This window comes from Neltuma alba, unplaced genomic scaffold (genome assembly GCF_004799145.2).
Source record: "Neltuma alba isolate B1F8T4 unplaced genomic scaffold, ASM479914v2 tig00010331_pilon, whole genome shotgun sequence".
Classification (NCBI taxonomy): Eukaryota; Viridiplantae; Streptophyta; class Magnoliopsida; order Fabales; family Fabaceae; genus Neltuma; species Neltuma alba.
Genome location: NW_021635242.1, coordinates 81,238 through 94,365, shown reverse-complemented (window position 1 = coordinate 94,365; position 13,128 = coordinate 81,238). Strand labels below are relative to the sequence as shown.

General features: G+C 37.2%; 1 protein-coding gene across 1 annotated transcript; it reads right to left on the bottom strand.

Moving 5' to 3' along the window:
* Window positions 1-2,536: 2,536 nt before the first annotated feature.
* Window positions 2,537-5,314, bottom strand: LOC114755750 (uncharacterized). Its single transcript, XM_028944624.1, has 5 exons — window positions 5,006-5,314; window positions 4,720-4,827; window positions 4,552-4,631; window positions 4,425-4,482; window positions 2,537-2,821 (listed from the first exon to the last, which is right to left on the bottom strand). Exons 1-5 carry the CDS (start codon window positions 5,312-5,314, stop codon window positions 2,537-2,539), a joined length of 840 nt encoding a protein of 279 aa, XP_028800457.1.
* Between the last annotated feature and the right edge of the window lie 7,814 nt (window positions 5,315-13,128).

The following is a 13,128-nucleotide window of genomic DNA, read 5'->3' as shown; positions in this document are numbered from 1 at the left end:
TTGATCTTTTTGAATCTAAGGCCATCTAAAGTGATCCTAATTGACAAGAAATGGATTATAAGGATGGGAAATGATGAGATTTATGTTAGAAAAGCTAGAAAGAAAGCCCTAAGACTAAGAGAAAGGGTTGAGGTTCAAGAAAGCTAGCTTTGAACTTTATGTAATCTAGTGGTCCTAATAGATTGTATGATCATTATGACTATGTTTAGGACCTTTGGAACATCCAAGAGGATGTTTGATGATGTTGACCGAAAGCTAACATGGTTGGAAAGTCAAGGGAGTCAAAGGAAAAGTAAGAGGAAAGCTTGAGGTGCAAGGTAGTGAACTTACCCTTTATGTGCTTGATATGGTATGCTCATGTGTTGGTTTGTATTTGTTGTTTGAATGATGTTGTGACATGATGATTGTTGCTGAAAATGCTATTTTTAATATGTTCTTATGGCCATGCATTTTTATACCAAGCATAAAGCATGATGGCATGTCACTAGTTAACTTAAGTTTATGAAAAACTACATACCATACACTAGCATCCATCTTGTGCATGTATGTGGTAATGTTTGCCACTGAGATTCTCCTGAATCTCACCCCTTCGTAACCAACCATTTAGGTCAATCAATGATGGGCACTAATGGCATGAGAAGCAAGGAGAAGAAGTGGAGAATTATTGATGCTAATGATTGATACTAATATTCAATGTATAATTCTCCTATGTTATAATTATGTTGTGAATGCCATGTATTTAATTATAAAGCCTATGGCATGTATAGGAATGTATGAGCATGAATGGGAAAAAGTAAGCCCATGTTAGGTATGCCAAAGAAATAAAAAGGATTAAAGTAAAGAGATGTTAAGGGATAAAACGTAGGTCATGGAGCAGTTAGTTTCGAGCTTCAGTTTGACCTATCATATGAATGATTTAAGCTACAAAATTCGGTATACTTATAGTGCACATCCCAAGCTTTAAAATGAGTGGTAAATCACCTCATTTGGATGTGTATATGAAGAGATATGAATTTTCAAAGTTAAGGCAGAGAATCTGAAAAGTCCAGATTTTACCAAATGAATAGTAATCTTAATCCAATAAACTGTACGTTTTCAGTGAGGGTGAGTTCAGCTGAATATTTTTTCCTTAAAGAGAATTGAAAGAGCTTTCTGTAGAATTTTGGAGCACCTCCATACAATTTTTTTAGAATTAGTTATGATTTTTCAAAGTTGGACCTGTAATCTGAAAATTGGACAGTGAACAGTAATTTTCCGAAAATTAACGTCCAAAGTGAAATTTTTAAGTTTGAGACCATCCAAAGTAGTCTGAAATGGTTCTAAATGACTGCTAAGGTACTATATAAGTAAGGTGTGACATTTTAGCTACTGTAATTACTATTCATGATGAGTAGATTATATCTCCATGGACATGCATCAAGAAGTTAGCTTTGAGCATGCTAATATGTCACTAATTTACAAGAGAATAAACAAGGTACGTGTAGTGCATTAGCATTCATCTAGCATGATTAATATGGTATTGTTTGCTACTGAGATTCTCCCGAATCTCACCCCCTCCCTAACCAACTATTTAGGTCAATCATCAATGGGCAATAATGGCATGAGAAGCAAGGAGAAGAAAGTGAAGAATTGTTCATGTTAATGAATGATATTATTATTCAATGTGTAATTCTCCTATTATGTAATTTATGTTGTGGATGCCTATGATGCCATGTATTTAATCATAATGCTTATGGCATGTATAGAAGTGTATGAGCATGAATGAGAAAGAGTAAGCCCATGTTATGTATGCCAGAGAAATAAAAATAATTAAAGAGATGTTAAGGGATAAAACGTAGGTCCTAAAGCAGTGGGTTTGTAGCTCCAATTTGACCTATCAAATGAACGAGTTAAGTCACGAGATTTGGCAGGATCATAGTACACATCCCAAGCTTTAAAATGAGATATAGATCACCTTAATTGGATGTATACACAAGGAGATACAAATTTCCAATATTGAGGCACAGAATCTGGAAGTTCCAGATTTTTGAAACAAACAATAATATTTATTGATTAAACTGTACGAATTGGGCAAAGATAAGTCTAATTGGATATTTTTCCCTTAAAGAGCATTGAAATAGCTTTCTGTAGAATTTTAGAACACTCCAATACAATTTTTATGGAATTAGTTATGAATTTTTGAAGTTGAGCCTGTAATCTGGAAATTAAACAGTGAATAGTAACCCGAGTAATTAATTGGAATTTTTAAATCCACAGACTTGTGTCATGATCTACTTGAACCATAATACTTACGAATGCATGCTCTGAGGGGTTAAAGGCAGGACGTTTCATTGAACATGCGGCCCGTTGCAACAGTGTGATGTTTAGGGCTATCCGCCATATACCAAACGTCCGCTTCACCCTAATTTAACATGGGAGACAAGTTAGCTGGATATATAAATAATTGAATGTAATTGTATAAACACAAGTATTATACCTCAGGTAGTAAGGGGAATGTGCAGCTATCTTTGCCACTTAGGCTGAGATTCAGAGCCGGCTATGGTGCTTGATTCTTGATCAGCTGCTCGATTTGGAGTGCTTGTGCTTTAACTTGCTCCTTTAACCAGCATGTTTCTTCCTTCAGCTCCATGAACTTAGCAGAAGAAGGCGTGCATGATAAAGAGGGTTTTTGTCGGTACCTGAAGTAATCCCTCTTGGTGACTCCATAACTGACACCTTTAAGAAGACCAGGATGGTCAGGAGTCCCTAATGCCCTCCTCAATATATCCTGGTCATCTGCAGAATATGTGACGAGAGCTTTTTTGTCATTTGCCTTGGGGTTCTCAATCAAAAATAAATCCAAGCTATGTAGTATAGTGCAAACTCAGGTCGTTTTACTTTTGGAAGCCTTATTAATTACCTAAGTTAGACTAAATGCCATGCAATGCAATGAAATGGGGTTTTGGGTTTTTAAGATTTAAATAAATGGTGTCTAAACTAAATGCAATGAAAATAAACCTAAGATACTATATTTTTGGTGTTTTAAGATAATAATGATGGAATGGAAATGAATGATAGGAAATCTCTTGAAAATGGTTTTGATGGCAATCATAGTTCACTTAAGATATTGGGAGTTTCACAAATCCATTAGGTTTTCTTAATAACAACCTCAATAACTCATTGAGTCCAATGTTTAAATCAATGAACTTCATTAATGAAAACATTGTTAAGCTTCCCTAATGTGTAATTTGAGAATGATCATGCAATTGGCTCAATGTAACCCACAATCAACTCAATATCAAAACATGACAATGCAAGATAGGAGAGAATCATGAGAGTTACAAAGAAGCATATATGTGACCAAATATATTTAAGCACAAAATTCAACATCAACCAATCCAAACTACAAATGTAAATCATTAACCAATGATTACAAAATCAACTAAAGTGTCTCACTAAGAATTTACAAATCCTAGACCTAGGAAATCATAAATACATAGGTAGAAACTAAAGATTGAAACTGAAACTCCCCTTTGAAGCTTGAAAACTCATGCTACTCCACCATCTTCAAGAGTTGATAAACCCTGGCTCACCATAGCCTTGGAATCAGCTCCAACCAGAGTTAAATCTTTAGCCATAGCAGTAAGGAGATGAAGGAAATGAGGTGGGATGAAGAAAGAGTGCAGGAAATGGAAGGGAAAGAAGATGGAGATGGAGAGGCAAGAGGATGGGAGAATAGAGGTGTTGGAGATGATAGAATGGAGTTCTTCCACGAAAATAGGGTTTCTAAGGGTTTTAGGGGTCCATCTGGATCGGATCATATGAGTAAAGTGTCCATTTTTGCGTTCTGGATCCGAATCTGACGTTACTGATACGAGAGAGTTTGCCACGGCGAACTCAAAAGTTTACCGTGGCGAACTATTCCAGAGAAGAATTTTGGTGAGATTTTGAGAGTTTGCCGTGGTGAACTCAAAAGTTTGCCCCGGCGAACTATTCCAAAATAGCCACTGATGCACATTTTTAGACTTTTTGCCACAACACAGCATTTTCTTGGAAACTCTCATGTTGTGTAATGCTTTGGTCTTCAATCTTGGCTCTAATTCTCAAGTATATGAAAAGCAACAATTTGAAGCATCAATTGTCCTAGAAATCAATTGAATACAATTAATAACTAATTATGATAATTTTACCCTAAAAAAGACACTAACTCAAAGTAAGGACTCTTAATCTAAATTAAGCACAATTATCATTAAAAGGAGCCAAAACCTATGATAAAAACCCTTAAAATGATATGAAATAACATAGAACGATTAGGTTCAATCAATATGCCCCCTGTGAAACTTCCTGGGACAAACTCTCCTGTGTAACAAACATTGACATAGTTATTCCTACTTAAAGATATTTGACAATAACGTGAGGATTATTTAATTTAGAATAATACTCACCATCCTGTCCACGACCTCCTTAATGCGAGGATTATCAATTTGGCCATCTTTATTTTGCCTGGCCAATGCCCACAGCATTTGACGGGATACAATGACATCTGATCCCTCCTTTTGAGTCACCTCTTACTCTAGGACCGCATAACCCAAGCGCCCCTTTTGGTAGGGATATTCATTCTTTACCCTTTTCTTATTTTGGGTACTTAATTCCTGCAAAAATAAAGTAGATTCACAATTAAATAGTATATAGATTAAACAAAATGGACTATTTAATATCAAAAAGAGTAAGGATTATTACTTGAAATTGACTATCACGACATGACGTCACAAAAGCAGCCCAATCCTCTGGTTTGACCGAGTCCTGTATCAAGCTAGGAACCTCAGACTCGTCAGCTATGGAAGGATCCTTCAAGTACTTGTGTGTCACAAAGTATCAAAAAGAGCGTAGTGCCCTCCCAGCCTTCCCCTCTACAAACTTCTTCCTGCTCTCATCTATATCAAATGCAAATTGCAAAACATATAAAATAACACATTAGTGTCAGGCAGCTTGTAAGAAAATGAAATTTGAGCTGTTATAATATTACTGATACATCTGTCCAAATAGCGTCTCGCACTGAACAATCAACCCTCTTCCAGTGCTGCACTGTAATGGGTACAGTGCTTCGTGCTACTACTCCAATATAGCTAATAAATTTATTTGACCGTACAGCTTGTCCTTTCTTATTCCACTGTACGACAAATCTCTTTCCTTCTATTTGAGCTTTCACAACCTCTTGCATGACACAAAGGCCCCTCTGTACGCGTACTGCCTCGTCTTGCAACTGTCTCTCCTGGTCAGAGGCATCTCTCGGCTGAGATGGATTATCAGTGCTAGATCCGCTATCTTCTACCATCTACAATAAAATTCAATTAAACAAAATGAATCAGAACCCATTAGATGAAAATAAAGTCATTAATAATGAAATTGACTTAAACAAAATTAAAATGAATAAAAGAATTAAAGAAAATAATAAGAGAATTTACATGCATGTTTAAGTAGACTTTTCCTTTTTCTACTCTTAGGTTTTTGTATATTCTTCTTGGTTTGAATTATTTTGATCTTCTTACGAAACACTTTTCCCCTCTTTGAAATCCATATTCTGTCATTGTGATCGTGCCTGATGTATATGGATTGATCTTCATTTAAATGAGATTCAAGTGATGTCCCTTGAAATGGATCATCTTTAACTGCATTGTCTTCATACCCTGTCTCTTCAATATTCATTTTATTAGTCAACAAAACAATAGACCATCCTTTAGTAGCCGGGTCAGGGACATAAAACACTTTGTAGCCTGGGAAGCCAAAAAGAATGGCTCTTCCTTGTATCCTTCTGATTTAATTGTGCTTAATTTAGATTAAGAGTCCTTACTTTGAGTTAGTATCTTTTTGAGGGTAAAATTGTCATAATTGGTTATTAATTGTATTCAGTTGATTTCTAGGACAATTGATGCTTCAAATTGTTGCTTTTTATTGTAGGACACTTGAGAATTGGAGCTAAGATCAAAGACCAAAGGATGACACAACACAAGATCAGAGTATCAGCACTAACACACTTCGCCGCGGCGAAGAGAATTCTTCGCCGCAGGGCCAAAATGGAAATCTCACCAGTGATCTCTCGGGCAGAGTTCGCCGCGGCGAACACACAAGATTAGGCGGAGCTCCTCTCGGGAATGCTTCGCCGCGGCGAAAGACTCGTATCAGCAACGCCAGATCCGGATCAGAACGCGAAAATGGAGCCTCTAATCATATGATCCGACCCATATGGACCCTTTAAACCCTTAGAAACCCTATTTTTGAGGGAACACTCCATCATTCAGCCACCACCTTCGTATCTTTCATCCTCTTCTCTCATTTTCACCTCAGAAACCCTAATCCCATTTCCATTTCCTCCATCTGCTGCTACCATGGCTGAAGAACAATATCTGGTTGGAGTTGATTCAAGAGTTATGACTAGCTAAGCTTCTCAACTCTTGAATATGGTGGAAGAAGCATGAGTTCACAAAGCTTCAAAGGGGAGTTAGCTTCATCTATAAGTTCTAGTTCTTTGTTTATGAATTTCTAGGTCTTAGGATTTGTAAATTTGGGCTGAACTATTTTGATTATGGTTGTAATCAATTCTGGATGATTGTTTTGTGTATTGGATTATTAGTGTTGAATTTGAGCTTCAATACATGTGGTTACATGTATGTTTTTATGCAACTCTTTTGATACTCTCTGTCTTGCATGGTAATGTGTGATTGTTGAGTTGATCTGGGCTTGCATTTAACCAAGTGCATTAATTAATCTTAATACACACACTAAGTGAGCTTAATAGGATCTTATGAAATGGGTACCATTGATTAAGATCCTAGACTTAAAGAGTTCTTTAAGGTTTTTCATTTAGAAAACTTGGTGATTTCTACTCCCATACTTATTTTGAACTATGATTGCTTCAAAGCTATATTCAAGAGATTACATATCATTAACTTCACTTCATTACTACTATCTTAGAAAAATCCAAAAACATAGTCACTTAGATTTGAATTAATTGCATTTAGTTTTAGCATTTCATTAATGGATAAAAACACCAAAAACCCCTTTTTCATTACTCTGCATAGCATTAATCTAACTTAGACATCTAATTTAGGCTCCCAAAAGAGAACGACCCGAGTTTGCACTACTGCATAGCTTGGATAAATTTTGAGCAAGAACCTCTAAGCGAACGACAAGAAAAGGCTCTCTTTCAAGTGGCGCCGTTGCCGGGGAGCCAAGAAATTGGTTCTCTAGGTTAGCTTGTGCTATTTGATTGACTTTTGAGGTTTTTGATCTTTATGGGTAGCATTTAGGGTAGTTTAGTTGCATATTTGTTCATAGTATAGGTTTTCATCTTGCATAGCATCAAAATTTTTGGAAATACAAACAAATATACTGATTTTCTTGATTTTTAGCATCTCTCACGTTGCATCAGTGAAGTCCAGTGTCTGATAAGCATACTGCCAACTTTCGCCGCGGCCAACATTACCTTTCGCCGCGGCCAACCTTTTGAATTTCTGAGGGAATCCTCTCGGGACACATTCGCCGCGGCCAACCCCTGTTTTCGCCGCGGCCAACTCCCGGCAATCAGACATCTGGTCTTCTCTGCCAACTTTCGCTGCGGCCAACCCCTGATTTTGCCGCGGCCAACTTCTCTGAAAGTTTTTAAAACTTGCATTCAGCTTCTTTATCTGTGCATACTTACTCATACCCCACCCATACATACTCATACTCATCTATACATACTCATACTCATCCATATACTTTCATACTCACACCATACACTTGCATCCATCACATTGCATACTTTTATTTGACTTTGTGTGCTGCAAGTCAATTTTGTTACTTTTTCTCTTGTGATACTTATTTTGCATGCCACAAAAAACCAAGCTTGTGCCCTATAACCCGGAGATTGAGAGAAGACTCACAGAGATAAGAAGAGAGAAAAGAGTCGGAGGGACAAGTGAGTTGGTGATTGAGCAAGAGAATATTTCAGTGGAATCTAGCCTATCCAGTAGTGAGAGTGAACCTACTGACCAAGAGATAATGGCTGATTTACCACAAAACCAACCTCATCCTAACCCCAATGCCAACCAAGTAAGGAATGGAGGCAATGGAGGAAATGGTGAACAAGAGAGAGTGGGTGAAAATAATGGGAACCCTAGAAGAAGAACAATTAGGGAAGCCACCACATCTGATGTTAACTTTGACCCATTTACTGCTGCATGTCCAAACTTTGAAGTTAACTTTGAGATTAAAGGTTTATTGATTAACTCTCTTCCTAAATTTCATGGCTTGACAGGAGAAGACCCATACCTCCATTTGCAATCTCTTTCCATGATTTGTCAGAGTATGAAGCCTGTGGGAGCATCGTTGGACCAAGTGCTATGGAAGGTTTTTCATCTATCCTTGGAAGGCAAGGCTAGGGAATGGTACATGAGTCTCCAAGACATGTAGCTGATGCATACCATAGCTGGGGGAACTTAAGGAAGGCATTTTTGGAGAAATACTTTCCGGCTTCTCGTACTTCATCAATGAGGAAGGAGATTTATTCTGCCAAGCAAGACTACGATGAATCCCTCTATGATTACTGGAATAGATTTCAGGACCTACTTTCAAGATGCCCACATCATCAAATTCTGGATGAGCAACTGGTGCAGTACTTCTATGATGGGTTGAAGAACCAAGAGAAGGGTATGTTGGATGCTGCATCAGGAGGATCTTTGATAGACTCTACTGCTGCGGAGGCTTGGGATTTGATAAAGAAGATGGCCTTGAATCATCAACAACATGGTGTGAGAGATACTAGAGGAGTCCATGAGATGGGAGTTGCTTCGGTGCATAGTAGAAGAATGGACGCTTTGGAATCAAAAGTAGATTCTTTGGGAAGCCAATGACATCTCAATTGTCTTTGATCACTGCTGAATTGAAGAATTTGAGTGTTCAAAGGACTTCTTCCACTTCTCAAGCTTTAGTTGCTCCAAGCTGTGACACTTGTGGGTCTGTTAAGCATGTTAGCAGCTTATGCCCTAACACTCTTGAAGAGGTGTCTGCTGTCTTTCATGGGAGACCAAACCATGATCCAAAATGGAATCCCTACTCTAACACCTACAATGAAGGATGGAAGGCTAATCCAAATTTCAGATGGAGCAATGGGGACAACAATAATAACTTCAAGGGGAGTACTTCTAGAGCCATGGTTTCTCAAGAGCAATATGCTAGAGATGATGATAAGCTTGGTCAAATTCTCAAAGGCATTCAAGTGATGAATGATAATATCTCAAAGAATGAAGTTAGGTCTGAAGCAAGATTTGCCTCTATTGAAAGTAAGATGGAACAAATGGAAACCAGGACCAACAACCTCAGTTCTTATGTCACTCAATTATCTAATAATATAAGTGACCAACAAGCTAAGAATTCAGGAACTATGCCTTCCAACACTATCATTAATCCTAAGTCTGTGAATGCCATATGTCTACGAAGTGGAAAGAAAGTTGGACCTATTCAAGGCTTAAGTGATGATGAAGAGGTGGATGGAGAGATTGAGGTTGAAAATCCACCCAAGAGGTCTGAAAGCTCTAAAGAAACGAAGCTACTCAAAAAGGAGTCCACTAAAGAGCACAAAAGCAAGGAGAGCAAGAAGCACCAAGAGACAAGCACTAATGGAACCTTAAGCAATGAAGGTAAGGAGGTAAATCTCAATGAACTCCCTTTTCCTCACTCTTACTTAAAGAGCATGAAAATTGCTAATGAAAAACAAGATAATGAGTTGCTTGAGACATTTAGAAAAGTTGAAGTTAATATACCCTTGCTTGAACTGATTAAGAAGATCCCTAAGTATGCTAAAATTTTGAAAGAGTTGTGCACAAATAAGAGGAAGTTTAAACCTATTGAAAGAGTTCAATTACCCTCGAGTGTTTCTGCCTTGTTTAAACCACAACTCCCAATTAAGTGTCAAGACCCCGGTTCCTTTACTATACATTGTACTGTGGGTAGGACAACCATTCCTAAAGCTTTACTTGATTTAGGTGCTGCAATTAATGTTATGCCTAAATCAATGTATGAGTCTTTACAAATCAAAAACCTCAAACCTACCACCATGATGCTTCAGTTAGCTGATAGGACTGTGAGGTATCCACATGGCTTCTTAGAGGATATTCTTGTGAAGGTGAAAGATTTAGTTATTCCTGCTGACTTCTATGTTTTGGATATGCCTAATGAACAAGGTGGGGATGGAACTCTGATTTTGGGTAGACCCTTTCTGCGAACTTCTAATACCAATATTGACATGCAAAAGGGTTCTATCACTATGTCTGTTGGGGATAAATTTGCATATTTTAATATGTATGAACAAATGAAACAACCGCATGAAGACTATTCTATGTGTGATGTTAATGTTATTGATGGGTTGTTCATAGATAAGCTTGATAATGTTAATGAGATGCATGTTTCATCCCCTATTTTTGATTCTGCTTCCCCCTCCCTTTTAAATGGTAGTGACGTGGACTGTTCTGCTGTTCATCAGTCAGATTACACCCTTTCCACTCCATCTGATTATGTTATTACTGATGTTGCATTTGCGAAGTCTTCTACTAACCCTCATAAGCTCGAGAAAGGCTTTGTTTTTGATGATGTTACAGGTGTTAGTAGAGCTGAAAAGACTTCCAAGGAAAAGAAATATTTCAACCTTTTTAGGGAGCTGCGTGCCCTGAATACTGTGCATGGACCTGTTACAGTTCCAATTATTATCCACCCTACCATCTCTACACCCTCAACTGAGACAACCTATCAGGAGATGGTGGCTGCTCTTATTGATAGAAAGAAAGTGGATTCTGAGGAAAAGAGCAAAGAGCCTACATCTTTCAAGCTCTATTTTAAGGAGAAGAAGAAAATGAAGAAACCTTCTGCCACTTTCCCTCCTCTCTCCATTGACCACTACAAGGTCATTGATCTAGTCTATGAAGACCCTTTTCTATCAACCCCTGAGGAGGCTGTGAAGATTAAAGCTGGTACTGAGGTATGGGGTCTACTGTCCACTTATCAGACTCCAAAGGCTGAGAGAAGGGCCAAATGGATTGGACCTTTTGAAGTTCAGTCAACATGCCAGCGTAGGAAGGTTGTGATAAAGGATGCTGAAGGCCGGTTCTTCCAAGTCAAAAAGGAGCGCCTTCGTTTCTTTAAGGAGAGCTATCAGCCTCCATGACACCTCAGGTCGCTTCTTTCCTTTACCTATCTTGTTTACCATGTTTTGCTTTGTTTTGATTGATTAGATTGTTGCATGAGTTAGTGAGATAAGTGTGAGGGAAGGAGCTTACCAGTAGGAAAAAGTAGTTTAGTTTTAGCTTATAGTTTTTTTTTATTTTATTATTTTTCCCCTCTATGTTCTTGTCTTCTTCCTTTCTTCCTTTGTGCTTAATTGTCTACTTGGTCAAGCATTGTGGACAATGCTTTGTTCAAGTGTGGGGGAGGGAACCAAGGGATTGATATTCAATAATTGTGTTGTGTTTTTCTGTGCTTAATGAATGAAAAATCTGGTTTTCTAAAAATTTTCAAAATTTTGATTGATTTTTGAACTTAATATGAAGATTTTTGAGTTAAAATTTTTGAAAATTTTGCTTCAAGTAACTTACACTTGAATTTGTGTATTCTTGGACTTTGGTAAATGTATATGAACTTGTATTGATACTCATGAGAATTGCTATTTGTTCAAAGTTGATTGTTTTAGTTTCATTGGTCACAATTCTTCAAGCTTGCTTTTATATTGATTGAGTTAATGCATTGTGATTAATCTGGAGTACAATTAATCTTTGTGCATGAGCATTTGAGAGTTAGCCTTGTTGGAAGATTCTTTGAGCCTAATTTTCATTCATAGTGAGTTGCATCCACTTACATTTTCCACTTTCTAGAACTTGTTCCAATTCTTAATCAAGACTTAGTTGCATTAATGTGATGAGCATGATAGAGGCATTCTTTTCTAAACCCTTACATTCCAAACACAAACCCATATGATTTTATCCATTGCTAACCATTTGAGCCTTCATCTTTTCTTAAGTGCCAAGAGATGCATTATACATTCAAGTTTCCAACATTTTTACTATTACATTCATGATGTGTTAAACTTTGTTTCTTGGGTTTTGAATTGCCAAAAGAAAAAAAAAACAGAGAAAAGAGAAATAGAAAAAGGCAAAGAAATAGAAGAAAATGCTTGAGAAAAGCCAAAGAAAGAAAGATCAAAATAAAATGGTACCAATAGAATAAAATGTTCAAACAAGGCAATTCATTGGTGGTTTGAAGAACAAAGTTGTGCTTTTAGAGAAATAGAGTAAATAGTAGTTGGAAACCTTTTCTAAGATGCTTGGTGCTTAATCATTTCATATCTTTTCACCTTATCTTATTTCATTTAGCCCTTTCCATCATCATAACCTTAAGAGTCCTCTTGATCATTGTATTCATGCATTAGAAGTGGAGAACTAGGATTGCAACAAGCTTATGGCAAAGTGGTTGATTAAGTGGATTTGAGAGAAAATTACCCCAACTTGGTGAGTAGAGTGAAACAATTTATATCTTGAGTGTTTTCTCTTTTGCTCATTCCCATTGTATTGATTGTACTCTACTTTAATCTCTTCTCATTAACCTAGATCACTATGGATGCTTATTTAAAGAGTTGGATTAATGGCAGTACTGCTTTCTTACTTTGAATTCATAGGGGTTCCCATTTGTATCAATACTATTCTCTTGCTTCAGTTTTGTATTGCCTTTGTCCAGGAGTACAAAGGTTTAAGTGTGGGGGATTTGATTTAGTTCAATTATTCTATGTTATTTCATATCATTTTAAGGGTATTTATCATAGATTTTGGCTCCTTTTAATGATAATTGTGCTTAATTTAGATTAAGAGTCCTTACTTTGAGTTAGTATCTTTTTGAGGGTAAAATTGTCATAATTGGTTATTAATTGTATTCAGTTGATTTCTAGGACAATTGATGCTTCAAATTGTTGCTTTTTATTGTAGGACACTTGAGAATTGGAGCTAAGATCAAAGACCAAAGGATGACACAACACAAGATCAGAGTATCAGCACTAACACACTTCGCCGCGGCGAAGAGAATTCTTCGCCGCGGGGCCAAAATGGAAATCTCACCAGTGATCTCTCGGGC